At 55.7% G+C, this 14273-nt stretch overlaps 1 protein-coding gene across 10 annotated transcripts in view; it reads left to right on the forward strand.

The window, feature by feature from the left end:
• The window catches only part of ST3GAL4 (ST3 beta-galactoside alpha-2,3-sialyltransferase 4), a 73951-nt gene that overhangs the window by 26584 nt on the left and 33094 nt on the right, over positions 1–14273 (forward strand). For 4 of the 10 annotated variants that reach the window (XM_033406956.2, XM_033406957.2, XM_033406958.2 and 1 more), the window contains exons 4-5: positions 1853–1966; positions 4254–4364. In XM_033406956.2, the coding sequence (XP_033262847.1) occupies positions 1853–1966; positions 4254–4364 (225 nt within the window). Of the gene's footprint in view, positions 1–1852; positions 1967–3213; positions 3982–4253; positions 4365–6223; positions 6728–13203; positions 14211–14273 lie in introns of those variants that run through there. The other 6 variants (XM_033406961.2, XM_033406963.2, XM_004280469.3 and 3 more) reach the window with 5 other exon arrangements.

The raw sequence follows: 14273 nt of genomic DNA on the forward strand, positions 1-14273 counted from the left end.
TGTGGCGCACGGGCTTAGATGCTCCAAGGCATGTGGGATCTTCCCGGACCAGGGCTTGAACCCGTGTCCCCTGCATTGGCAGGCGGATTCTCAAACACTGCGCCACCAGGGAAGTCCCAGATGAAGTCACTTTGCCAGCGTGCAGCTAGTTAGTGGTGGAAGTGAGAGATGAGCCCAGTCTTGTTGGGCTCCAGAGTCTGTTCATTCTCTCCCAGACGACATGTTGTTGCTTTCCAGGCGGAGGCAGAGCTGCTTATCTGTGGGCAAAAGCAGGGCCCCAGGGAGGCTGGGCCACACCAGGGCTCTCCACGCAGGGACACCATCCCCTCCCTCCCATTTATTTTTGGGAGGTTTCAGGTCAGGATCCGGCTGGCTTTTTTTCTCCAGTAGCACATTCTTAGAGAGAGTTCCAGTCAGAGAGGACATTCTGACTGGAATGTCCCTCCCTGGAATGTTCTCCACCTGCTGGGCTGTGCATCGCTCTGGCCCCAGTGCTGCACGAGGAAGCCACTGCTGGGCGGCCCCCAGACTCCACCCAACAAGTGGCACTGCCAGGCTCTTCTTGACCATATTGTGACCGGGCTGTGGGTCTTACCAGGGGGTCTGGGAGGCCCAGATTGTCCCAGGCAGGTTTTCTCTGCCTCCTCGCTCTGCATCTCAGACAGTTGCACTTGGCCTTGGCCCTGCTGGCCGACAGCAGAGGATGTGGACTCGGCGGGGCATGGGGGAGGATGTGTGTAGCCCTGGCCCTCACTGACACTGCTGCACCAGCGTTCCTGGTGGTGGGCAGAGGAGCCCTCCGCTGGCCTGGCCGTGTCGGCGCCCTGGCCTCCCATCCACCGCTCGGGCAGCTTGAGGCCCTTCGTGACTGCGGGGCGGAAGGGGCAGCCGTATGAGCCCAGCTCCTGCCCTCTCTGTGGCTCTCCAGCAGGGTTCGCTCTCGGATTTCAGGCACAGAGTTCACTGGCCTGGAAGGAAGTCGTGTTGGCAAAGGGCTCTCAGACCTCTGGGGAAGTGGAGAAGAGCCGGGGCTGGGGGGTTGGATCCCCGTGAGAACAGGGGCCTTCTTATCTTAACCTCCCTGCAGGCTGGCTTCTTCAGAGAGGCCTCCAGGACCTTAATGGTAAAGTGATGCCCTTGGGATTCACACAGCGCCCAAGGAAGTGTCCTCTGAAGACTGTTGACAGCAGCTAATCAAAGGGCGTGAGAGAGCTGGCAGCCTGGGGTTAACAGGAAAGGTCTGTGTAATCGCCTCTCCACGTGGCGTTTGTTCCGCTTTGTCACGAAGGGTGCATGTCAGCTGGGTCCCCAGGTGGGGCAGCGGTGCTAACCCCAGCCCTCACAAGGATCCCAGCAGGCTGAGAAACCCAGCACACTAACTTCTAGAACCTGAGCCTTTCCCCACCCTGGTGTGTAGCGGACTTCCTCTGCAGAAGAAACTCCCAGCCTGACTCTCTGCCCGTGGTCCTGAATAAAGTGGGACAGGGCCCACCCATGGGACGCTTTTCCCGAGTCCTGTGGGCAGTGGAAGGGGCGGCTGCAGACCAGGCCTGTGAGGCCAGAGCAGAGCACGTGCACAGTGCCGGCCAGGAACCGCCTGAAGAGATGGCCCTGTCTGAGTTGCCGTGACCCCTGTGGGGATGGCTGTAGTGGGAGAGGGGGAGTCCCTTCCGGACCCCCAAGAGTAGCTCCCCGGAACAGGACAGCCTGAGTGTCGGTCCCCCGAGCATAGTGGCCCTTTCAGACTTGGCTGTCCTTCCTGGGGAGGCCTGAGAGCCTACCTGGCCCACTGTGGGGTGTCTCTCAGGGAAAAGGACTGGTCTGTGAACCCCCTCTCTCCCCTTCCTTCCAGTGGGTGTACAATATTCTCGACAGGAAGGCTGAAGCCGACCGGATTGTTTTTGAGAATCCAGACCCCTCTGATGGCTTTGTCCTCATCCCCGACCTCAAGTGGAACCAGCAGCAGGTAACGGATTTCGTGCTGGGCCTCTCTGGCCTCTGAGTGCCCTGCTCCAGGCCGCTGGGCCTCCTTAATCCTGCCCTTCCTCCTCATGTTGCTCGCTCTCTCTAAGCAGATTATAATTAACCAAAGGCGAGGCCTGAGTTCTCTGCAGTGGGAGCACCTAAAACAAATGTTTACACTTTAATGGGCCAGTTAAAGCCTCTTTCTGGCTCACCTCCCACCCTGGGGGTGAGGATGGGGCAGTGTTTGCATCCATGACCTCGCGGGCTGTTCCTTTACCAGCCAAGCTGGGGAGCTGCACCCTCACTTCCAGGAGCACCTGGAGCCCTGAGGTGGACGGTTCACCCTCTCCCCGTGCCCTGGATACCGGCAGATCCAGGCAGGCCCATGGTCTGCAACACTGGCCGGCAGAAAGTAGGGTGACCGACCCGAGGAGTCCCCTGCACTACCCGAGCCACAGAGGAGGCCTCCGGTGGCCCAGGGCACCCCCCTCCTCCAAGCCTCTCAGCTCTGCTGCCTGGCCCCCTAGCGGCCCCTGCCCTGACCTTCTTGAGAGCAGCTTTCCCGGGAGCCGTCTTCACTCACACCGCCCCTCCTGTCCTCTGCAGCCTCTGGCCGCCTTCTCTCCTCCTTCCTCACCTCACTGTGAGGCCCATCACTGGTATCTCTGGGCTGGGGCCCTTTGGCTGCCTGCAGGAAATGCAGGGTCACGTCTGATCCCAAAGAATGGGTTTGTTTTCCTTCCCTCGCCCATCCCGTGAGCTGATACCCGGCACAGCCTTCATGCTTCACTCGATGCCAGTGGAGCAGAGAGGTGTGATTTCATGTCATGTTTGGGATTCATCAGCAGATACCATCTAAAATAAATGCTACTATTATTTGGAAGTCCTGTGACAGTGACACGTGGAACAGCTGAAGACACCCACAGACATGCACACACACTCCAGGTTCAAGCAGTTTTATTTCCTACTTCTCCTTGGGCCCCTAGCTAGTGCGAGAGTCCTGGACACAGGCCGTGAGAAGGAAGAGCCCAGAAGGGACTTGTAGGCAAAACGGAGGCCTGGGTGGGCACAGCTTAGCCATCTGCCGGGGGGTTCCCACTGGGCTCATCTGTAGCAGGTCTGGGGCAGAAAGCCTGGATTCTTAGGGCCCTGGAGGAGAAGAATGTGTATGGCATGGAGAGACTGTTGGCATGAAGAGGCACAGTTGGACATCCCGCACCATATGGAAAATGTCATTCTAAGTTTTTAAGTTGGGGCCCTTGGGGATTTGGTTGGGTGACTCATGGTCCCCAGATTATCTTATTGAGGAATCTCGCAGCTCAGATTGCAGGGCTGAGGGCTGCTGGGTTCTCTCCATGCCTTGGCCCTTGGAGCCCTGGTGTCTGGGGCTTGCCTTGCACGAGGATGTGAAACTGGCCAAGGCCAGGGTTTGGGTAAGCAGAGACGGCTGGGAGGGTTTTCTGGGCAAGAGGAAGAGTCCGTTTGCTCTTCTCTGGCTCAAGACCTTGTTGGCCTTGGGTCTCAGGACTGTTGTGAACTCCAGCTCCTCAGCAAGGCAGCGTTCAGGACGGATGGCAGGAAGGGCTGTCTGTGAGCCCTGTGAGATAGGGGAAGGGAGGAGAGGGTGAAGCCGTGGTGGAGCTCACTGCCCCGCTGGCCTGAGGCTCCCTTCCCCCCGCCACATGCCTGTTCACTTCCTCGCCTGCCTCTGATTCCAGGCACATGGAGTTGTTTACTCTCCCACTTAGATGCCCTAGACTTTCTTGCCTCTGAGCCTTTGCTTTCCTCTACCTCAGTGCCCTTTCTCCAAACCCTACCTCTTCTTCAAGACCCAGGTGCCCTGCCTTCTCTTCTAGGAAGCCTCTCGGGATCACCCTAGCTAGTCTGTCCTTCTTCCTCCTGCACTCGTATCACCTTATGTCTTACAGCAGTTACTTCTGTACATACGATTAGACCATAAGAGTTGTGCTTGGCATTTTCTTGAACCTCCTTCCCGCCGCTCATTCCCCATCAGCTGTGAGTATGTAAATACTCTCATATGGTATTTTTTAGCAGGAAGAATAAACAGAAGCTCTGTCCCTTAGACTGTCCCACTCACCCTGGCCACGAGGACGCCCACGTTGCCTGGGGATTGGTCCTGCCACGGGGTCCCTGGGATTGGCTGTGGCTGACACTGCAGGCCTTGGGGTGTGGGTGCTTCCTGGTTTCTGGGCGGAATTCCGGGATTGGCAGCCTCCCCGGCCCTGTCCCCTGCTGAGCCCGGTTTACCCCTGCCTGTCTCCGCACAGCTCGATGACCTGTATCTGATTGCCATCTGCCATCGCCGGGACATCAAGTCGCTTCGGGACCTCACCCCAGAGCACCTGCCACTGCTCAGGAACATCCTCCAGGAGGGGCAGGTGAGCTGCCGGGGCCGGATCTATGCCGGAGCCCCGGGGAGTTACACTCCAGTTCCATTGTGTCCTGGGCCCCTTTCCTCACCCCTTCCAGAAGGCTGTCTCGTGAAAAGGGCTCCTCTCTGAATGCCCGTGCAGCGGCCCATGAAGGCTTTTAGGGGGCCTCACGAGGCCCCTGTTCCTGGTCCTGCCCTGCCCTCTAGCTCTACTCTTAGCCCCCTTGCCTCACCTGACACGGGCTTCCTCAGCTCGGGTTCCCGCTTTTGCTCCCTGCCTGTGTCCTGCAGGTCACGTCTGGGATGCCCTCCCATCCCGGGGTTACCGCCCCTCTCACGACAGCCACATCATGCCAGACGTGTTTCTCGGGTAGATGGTGCACGACCTGACGTGTGTCTGTGTCCCCTCATCTACCCTGAGGGAAGAGACTGCATCCTCTAGCACCTGGCATTCTGGGATACTTTCTCTCTGGGAGATTTGCTGAATCCAATGAAATTCCAGCGTTGCTAAAAGGAGCCCTGGGGGCGAGGGGAGATGGGGGAAGAGAGTCTCGAGTCTTGGGTCCTGGTCCTGGTTCTGACACTTTGACCTTAGCCCACTGGATGACCTCAGGCAGGTCACTTCACCTCTCTGGGCCTCGGTGTCTGGAGGGGGTCCTTCTTCCTTCTGATTCCATTATTCTGTGGGCTTGGTCTCAGCCTGAGACATTAGAAGATGCGGCCTCCATGGCAGGCCTGCTGTCACCAGGGTGCCCAGCGGGGAAGAGGCTCCCCCCCCAGGTCAGGTTCAACAAGAGCTGCTGAGGCTCTGCCGCAGACCTGAAGGAGGGGCTGTGCTTGGGGCCACTCTCCCTTCACCTGCGGCCCCTCCCTGTCCTGTGCCGACTGCCTTCTGCCCCGCATGCCCACGTCACCATCCCCCTGGCTGCCTTTCTCTTTTCCCAGTAACTCGTTTCTCTGCTGAAACAGCCTCTGGATGCAGAGCCCCTGGGAGATGCTGGGCCAGCACTTGCGCCTGCCCTGGCAGTTCCGGCAGCACCTCCCAGGAAGCCCTTTGGGTGCCCTGGTCCTGGTGTCACCCTGCTGCCGAGATCCCTGGGGGAGCGCCAAATGCAGAATAGAATACAATTCCAGGATGTATTCTGAGCACGCTGAGGCCCTGTCTTTTTCTCTTCACCCCTGCGGCCTCAGGGATTTGCCTACAGTGGAAATTAAGTCTCCTCTTAATTCCAACCTCGGAGGCTCCTGAAGGGGGTGTGGTAGAAAAAGCTCTACCCCTGAGCAAGGTTGGGGCAGGCAAAGGAAGCCAGGGCCGAAGGTGATGCTTTCCTCTTCCACCAGGAGTCCTGCAAGAATTTGATGATCCGATTATGACTCCCTGGTCTGTCCAGGGCAGCCCTGCTCGCGTCCCCTCCCCTGTCCTTTCTCTGCCACCAAGCCCTTAGCTCTGCCGCAGCCCAGCTCCACTCTGTTCTATGCTGAAAGGGAAAACAAGGCCTCTTCCCACCTACTTGATGATACAAGTCTGGTAAATCATCCAGGGCAGGATAGTCCCCACAGTCTTGGAAACCTGGGCCTGTCCTTAGCACCGAGACTTCCTAGAGGCCCAGTGGCAACTGTGAGGAAGCAGGTGTTTTACCAGGTTGGAGCGGGGAAGCCGGATCGAGGCCACCGTCCCCATCCTTGGGAGAAAGAGCCTCCGCTTTGCTGCTGTCACCTGCACTTGCTGACTCCCAAGAATGGAAGACAGGGATCCGAAGCCGACAGCGGGTGGAGAGGCTGGTCGGGGCCGTGGGCAGGAGGGGGTTCTGGCGCCGGTGTGTGGGCAGCAGGGTGAGCCTCCCCGACCCTCCCCTTTCTTGCCAGGAAGCCATCCTGCAGCGCTACCAGGTGGCGGGAGACCGCCTTCGCGTGTACCTGCACTACCTGCCCTCCTACTACCACCTGCACGTGCACTTCACTGCCCTGGGCTTCGAGGCCCCTGGTGCAGGCGTGGAGCGGGCCCACCTGCTGGCCGAGGTGATCGAGAACCTGGAGCAGGACCCCGAGCACTACGGCCGCCGCACCCTCACCTTTGCCCTCAGAGCTGATGACCCCCTCCTCACGCTCTTGCAGGAGGCCCAGAGAAGCTGAGTCGGAGAAGAGCACTGATGTGTATGGGGCGGGGGGGGGGGGGGGGGGGGGGCGGGGGAAGGGCAGCCGGATTTTAGCACCAAGTGAATTTTTTTTTTTAATATATTTTCTACTGGTTTCTTTCCAGCATGAGAATAAACTATCGGTCTCATTCGGTGTGGACCCACGGTGTGGCCTGCTGGGGAAGCGGAGTGGGCAGAACCTCCCACTCCGGAGGGGGAAGGTCTTAAGAAGGGGGTGAGTGTCTGGGGGTCAGCCCCAGCTGGCCCGGAGGGCTTGGGGCTTTCTGTAGGCCCCCGTGCACCTGTCCTGGCTGTCTTCGCATCCGGAATCCAGCTGAGCCTCCCTCCGCTTTCACTCCTTCCTGCTCTGCCACCACGGGGCGCTCTGCCTTCTTCCCACTTACTGTATCTCCACCTGTCTGGTGGGCGTAATCGATAGAGTCTTTCTAACAGTACTTCCTCTTTCTCTCCCCAGCACTGAGGTCACATTTCCCATGTGTGAGCCAATCCTGTTGATACGCCCTTGTTGACAAGGATGGAGCGTGGCCGCTCCTGGAAGTGGGAGGGGCTTAAGAAGAGTCAGGTGTTGCAAAGCCCAAGAAGCCTGCCTTTGCCGTGGCTTCTCGGTCAGGGAGTCCGTGGCCTGGAGTCTGTCATCTGGGCAGGAAGATACAGCAACTCGCAGGGCGCAGCCAGAAGACCAAACACACACAGTGTCTCAACAGGGCACAGTGACACGGTTGCAGTGGGGTCTGAAAGCCCTGAGGTTCTTGGGTGCAAGGTATGACCAGCATCACAGAATAGAATAGAATGTCCATAGAATCGCGAGGCCAGGAGGGGACTTCAGTGTCCAAGGCTATGGCCTGTAGGGAGCCACCAAGGGCTCATCTGGGAAGGTGACATCTACCACTGCTCCAGCAGGACAGGGACTCGGGTGCAGACGTTGACGGCATGCAGTTAAACACAGGAGGCTCTCTTCCCAGCCCAGCGGACAGATGGATCACACTGCTGGAGAGGGGCTGGCGTTTGCTCCTTAGCATGGGGCTGTGGGTTACTGGGTCTCGTTTCCTCAGGACACACTCTCAGGGGAGACAGGATGTGTGTCCCGCAAAGTGAAAGGAGGAGGAAAGCTGAGGCAGACGAGGGGGTAGCTCTTATTCTGCATCCCCTGGACTGAGAGCCAGGAGACTGGAGTCAGAGCCGAGCGCCACTCATTTGTTCCTTGCGTGTTTATTTAACACATACTACAGGCCAAGCGCTGCCCTAGATAGTGGTAAATGGTCTCTTCCTGGTGTCCACCCGAGGCGTCCTGAACCTATTTCTTTGTCAAGGGGAACGGGGATGAGGATCCACTATGGAGTGATGTGCTGGGTGATCGTAAACCAACGTGCAAAGTGGCATGGTTGTGGTGGAGTCCGAAGCTTTGACTCGCTGATGGACTCAAGCCAGACAGTGTCCTAAGTGCTGGGGATACAGAGATGACTAAAAAGAAGCTCCCAGCCTCCGGGCTAGTGGGCGGACAGACGGTCCTCAGCCCGAGGGATGCAGAATGAGAACCACCCCCTCCTCTACCTTGGCTTTCCTCCTGCCTTCCCTTAGCAGAACCCAGCATCCCGCCGCCCCGGAGAGAGCGTCCTGAGCAAGACGAGCAGCGCCAGCCCTCTCTGGCAGCGTGGACGTCCTTGTGTGTTTAGCCGCGTGCCCTCGGTGTGCGCGCCTGTGTCCCTGCTCTCCCGGAGGTAGATGTCACCTTCCCAGATAAGTCCTGGAGGGCTCCCCACCGGCCACCAGGCCCCAGTTCTTGGTCGACTTTCTTCCCGGCGTGGTTGGGGAGGGAGGGGAGCAACTGGAGACAGGACTGCTGTTCCTCGGCTCCTCTCTGTTTGCCCAGAGGTTTCCTCATAGAGCAGAATTGCTGAGTGTTCTGTCAGCATTCCTTCAGGACACTGAGAAAAATAACATTTCAGGCGGAGTTGGGCAGTTAGCTCCACATTGCCTGACTCTGTTGGATACAGATCCCCAAATGGAGAAACAAATCAAGAAACGATTACGTACAAAGTAATATTTGAAAATGTTTCTCTTGTAATGCTTCTATTCCAAAATAGTTTAATGTATCTATTTTATTTCTGAATAGGCTGACGTGGGTCTGCTAACTCTGCCTTCTCAGAAAGGACTAAATCTTTATTCCAGACCCGTATATTGAACCCTAAAGTGGTCTTTCTTTTGTAAGAAGATGCTGATAATTAACAGTAGTTGTTTTTTAAAAATCCTCACTTAGCAAAATAAATGTTGGCAGCCCTGTGTTCGCTCCATATTCTTACTGAAATTACACTGGATTCCAAAGTCTCTATAAACTTGAAGTTACCAAGTTTTAACCACTTAAAAAATAAGCATGGACTACAGTGTTTCAGTTCAATCAACAAGGTTTTGAATATCGACCCTACTTTTTGTTTTTAGACAAGAATATGGAGCTAGAGCTCTCCTGGAGTTTACAATTTAGTGAGCCACGTAGACGTAATTACACAGTAACTCCATGGACACGAGTGCTTTGAGAAGACCCGGGGGGGGGGGCTGTGGCGGCTTATGCCGAGAGAAGCCAGACTTCCGGGCTGAAGCCTGAGAACCGCGTGGCCAGCACAAGCCGAGGCCAGCAGGCAGGGAGACAGTGGCTCAGCGCGGCCGGGACCTAGAACTTGGCTTCTAGCATGGGGCACACACGTCCGGTAGTACCCTGACCAGTTTCTCCTTCAGGATCATGAGGAAGAAATGAAAGTCAAGGCGAAGGGGAAATTGCTTAGTGTTTGGAACCGCCTCCTTTGAGAGCCAGCATGGTCTGGTGACTCTGGCACAGAACCTGCACCATAACCAGATATGATCTCGGGCAAGTTATGTAACTGTCTGTAAGCTAGGAGTGATAGCGGTGCCTACCCCGAGGGGCTTTGTGAGGATTAAGTAAGAGGATTTTGTGGACATGGTAAGACCTATAAATGTTACCTGCCATTTTTCTACCGCGAGAAGGGCCTAAAGGACGCAGCCAGTATATTGGGGTTAGATATTAAAAAGGACTTCCGGATTAGAAGGCAGTGAATCCTCAATTATGCACTGAAGTCATGGTAACCAAGAGACTTGAAGGCAAAAAGCAAGCCATAAACTCTCTGTGGTTAATTGATCATGGCCCCAAAAGAGACAAGGGCTGTGTGCAGTGGCTTCTCAAGGATCCCGTCCAGCCGACAGGTTCCTGGAGTGCATTTTAGCCTTCGCCTTACGGCAGGTTTCTAAGACTACAATAGTGATGTCCGCTGCTATTGAGAACCCTGGGAACAGCTCAGCTCCAGCGTCCAGCCATATAAATCTGATAAAAATAGGAGCTGAAACACCATCCCGGAGTTGCTATTTTTAAAAGCGTCTGAGATGCTGGATTGGGTTTATTTCTTCCTCAAACGGCATCTTGCTGTTCCCTCCTCCTGGTCGGCAGGATGCTAACGTGGCACATGTGAAGGACAGGAGCCAAAAGCCTGTGAGACACATGTGTCGAGGGCGCCACGCCTCCTACACACACCCCTGCCTGCCCGGGGGTGGGCCACAAGTCCAGGGCCTCCCAGCTCCAGATGCACCTGCCCCTCCCTTGCCCTTTGCTCCTCTGTCTCCTCCCTCTACTCCCTAGAGAGAGAGAGACACCCTAGAGAGAGAGAAGCCCCCTGGTCGCCCTAGCAGAGTGTTGTCCGCCACCTCCTCCACAGCAGAGACAGAACCAGAGAGGTAAAGGGGGCGCTGAGGAGGTGGGAATGGAGGCAGCATGGCTTGGAAGGGGACCAGGACCCAGACCACTGACCCTCAGGGTGTCTTGATACGCCCTTGGCACAGCTGGTCTCCGACAGGAACAGTTTTAGAAGCCGAAGCCCCGCTTGTCCCACCACACTGCCTCTTGCTAAGCAAATCCCAGTGCCTTGTAGATGGGCAAGGGGGGCAGTGGAGCCGGGAGGGGCTCCAGGTGAAAAGTACCAGAATCCTTTCCTCCTGCCCCACAGATGATGTGGGTTCTAGGCAGCCAGCTAAGCATCTGGCTGTGCCATTAAGAAACTGGGGGAAAAGATTCTAAGCACAGGGCTTCCCTGGTGGCGCAGTGGTTGAGAGCCCGCCTGCCGATGCAGGGGACGCGGGTTCGTGCCCCGGTCCGGGAAGATCCCACGTGCCACGGAGCGGCTGGACCTGTGAGCCATGGCCGCTGAGCCTGTGCGTCCGGAGCCTGTGCTCCGCAACGGGAGAGGCCACAACAGTGAGAGGCCCGCGTACCGCAAAAAAAAAAAAAAAAAAAAATTCTAAGCACATTGTGGCCTAAGGGGAGGAGTCAGGATCTCAGTTAGCTTCTGGGCACCCAGTAACCAGGTCTGGGATAAGCTGGGGGAGGGGGAAGGGAGGAGATCTGAATACAGCTTACTGGTTCCGTGTGCATAATAAAAGCACGTACTTATACAGCACCTTATACTGCCAGAGCAAATGTGTATCCATTTGAACTTACATCCCTTTGAATAAGCACAGTTATTTCCATTTTTTTCTAGTAAGAAAATTAAAGCTACTTAGTGACCGAGGCAGAGTTGGAAATCAGGTCTCCAGGAGCAAAATTTGGCCCTTCAGTTCTGTTTTCCCACAGAGTGAAGTTTACATGGCTCATAACAAGAACTGCCAACTGTGTTTAGATCTAGTTCATTAAGGAGTTTGCAAAGTTTAGGAGCTGGGCTGATTCTCAGGTCAGCTCTGCCACACTCACCTAGTCGCTTTGGGTGATTGCTTACTCTCTGTGGGCCACTTTTCCCACCCACGTACCAGGAAGGCTATTCCCTCTTCCTCTAACCTTGACCCAGGCAGAGACTTTAGTCACTGTGCCAGACCTGGAGCTGATACACAATAAACATTCGTTGGATGAATGCTTGATTGAAAAAGCCAAAGGCACTATTCAAGCATAATTTAGACACTGGGGAAATGTGGGACTTCCCACCCGCAAGGTGGGACTTAGGATGGAGAGTCACCTGTGGAAGCACTTGAAGCCCTCTATCTTCACCCTGCCTTCTCCACTTTGCTTACGCAGCGTAGAGCTTCCTCTGTTATATGTTCTTAGCAGATAAACCCTCCAGTTTCAGCTGAAGTGAGCCTGAGCTGGCATTTCCGTGAACCCTCTTTGTCAGTTACGCACACCTTACACTTGGTCACATCCTGTCCTAACTTATTTTTTGTTTTTAACATCTTTATTGGAGTATAATAGTGTTACAATGGTGTGTTAGTTTCTGCTTTATAACAGTGAATCAGTTACACATATACATATGTCCCCATACCTTTTCCCTCTTGTATCTCCCTCCCTCCCACCCTCCCTATCTCACCCCTCTAGGTGGTCACAAAGCACCGAGCTGATCTCCCTGTGCTATGCGGCTGCTTCCCACTAGCTATCTATTTTACGTTTGGTAGTGTATATATGTCCATGCCACTCTCTCACTTTGTCACAGCTTACCCTTCCCCCTCCCCGTATCCTCAAGTCCCTTCTCTAGTAGGTCTTCATCTTTATTCCCGTCTTGCCCCTAGGTTCTTCATGACCACTTTTTTTTTTTTTTTTTTAGATTCCATATATATGTGTTAGCATACGGTATTTGTTTTTCTCTTTCTGACTTACTCCACTCTGTATGACAGACTCTAGGTCCATCCACCTCACTACAAATAACTCAGTTTTGTTCCTTTTTTTTTTTTTTTTTTTTTTTTTTTGCGGTACGCGGGCCTCTTACTGTTGTGGCCTCTCCCATTGCAGAGCACAGGCTCCGGACGCGCAGGCTCAGCGGCCATGGCTCACGGGCCCAGCCGCTCCGCGGCACGTGGGATCTTCCCGGACAGGGGCACAAGCCCGTGTCCCCTGCATCGGCAGGCGGACTCTCAACCACTGTACCACCAGGGAAGCCCAGTTCTGTTTCTTTTTATGGCTGAGTAATATTCCATTGTATATATGTGCCACATCTTCTCTATCCATTCATCTGCTGATGGACACTTCGGTTGCTTCCATGTCCTGGCTATTGTAAATAGAGCTGCAATGAACGTTGTGGTACATGACTCTTTTTGAATTATGGTTTTCTCAGGGTATATGCCCAGTAGTGGGATTGCTGGGTCCTATGGTAGTTCTATTTTTAGTTTTCTAAGGAACCTCCATACTGTTCTCCATAGTGGCTGTATCCATTTACATTCCCACCAACAGTGCAAGAGGGTTCCCTTTTCTCCACACCCTCTCCAGCATTTATTGTTTGTAGATTTTTTGATGATGGCCATTCTGACTGGTGTGAGATGATATCTCATTGTAGTTTTCATTTACATTTCTCTAATGATTAATGATGTTGAGCATTCTTTCATGTGTTTGTTGGCAGTCTGTATATCTTTGGAGAAATGTCTATTTAGGTCTTCTGCCCATTTTTGGATTGGGTTGTTTGGTTTTTTGTTATTGAGCTGCATGAGCTGCTTGTAAATTTTGGAGATTAATCCTTTGTCAGTTGCTTCATTTGCAAACATTTTCTCCCATTCTGAGGGTTGTCTTTTCATCTTGTTTATGGTTTCCTTTGCTGTGCAAAAGCTTTTATGTCCTAACTTATTTTTGAGTGGGAGTCCACTGTGAGCCTTCTTTCTAGTAAGCTTCCGGGGGGGGGGGGCGGGGCGTGTCTTACGTTTTTCCTTGGAGCCCTGGAGCCCCCAGCATCAGGCTGTTCACACTAAGCGCTCAGTAAATGCTGTGCACCTATGAAAGAGTGTCTCGGGGGGTGGGGATTGTCCTGCGGGTGACTTTTGGACTATTCTTCGGCCTGAGTAGTTCCCAGGTTTGATTGGGGTGGGTGGCCCCAGGAACCAGGGTAAGGGCCTGATGGGGTTTCCCCTGGAGACAGGATGTTTGGCGCCTTCAGTAAGGAACAGCAACTGAGAAGCTTTCTCAGGGCCAAAGAGAGGGTGTGCAAAGAGGCTGCAGAGCGAGCAGTTTGGGGGTGGCAGGTCGAGACTAGGGCAGAGGGAGGGTCCAGGTCTCCGTCCAGGGCACCTGGCCACCGTGCATGGGGAGTGCAGGTGGCCCTCCCTCTTCTGTGCCTCACTTTCCCGAGCGAGGGAAGGACACGGTTCATCGCGTGGGAGAGCGGAGAACCCTTTGTTGGGTCTCATTGTTTCCAGGAGGGTGTACAGAGGCTGCGTTGGGCATATCCATCCTGGTGCCACTCACAGGCTGCGCCCGCCAGAACTCAACCCTCACCCCACCAGCCTCCTCTCCCGCCCCTCCGCGCCTGCCCGGTCGGTCGACCCCTCCGCGCCCCTCGCTCCTGGCCCCGCCGCCTGCCCTCTCCGCCGGCCTCCGTGGCTCCCGGACCATCGCGAGCCCCCGGCATCGGCCCCGCCCGCAAGCAGGATCTCCCGAGTCGAGTCCTTCCTCCTCCCCCACCCCACCCTTCCTCCTCCTGCCCGCCCGCTCCCCAGTCGGCTCCCCGGCCGTGTGCGCAAGCGTGTCCGGCCCATTCCCCGCCTCCCGCCTGTGCCCGGCCCCCGCCTCCCAGCAGGCGGACTTACCCGCTCGCAGGCCGGCCCCGAGCCCGGGACAGGGACCGGGCCGAGCGGAGCCGCCGCGCCAGTGCCGCGCCTCCAGCCCGTGCGCCTAGCGGATCGGAGCTGCGCGCGGAACTGTCCTGCCTCGCCCCGCGCCACCCGCGAGGGTGAGTACGCGGCGGCCGGTCCCCGTGGGGCCCGCGAGGGAGGGTGGGGAGCGCCTCCGGGTC

Source organism: Orcinus orca, chromosome 8 (genome assembly GCF_937001465.1).
Source record: "Orcinus orca chromosome 8, mOrcOrc1.1, whole genome shotgun sequence".
Lineage (NCBI taxonomy): Eukaryota > Metazoa > Chordata > Mammalia > Artiodactyla > Delphinidae > Orcinus > Orcinus orca.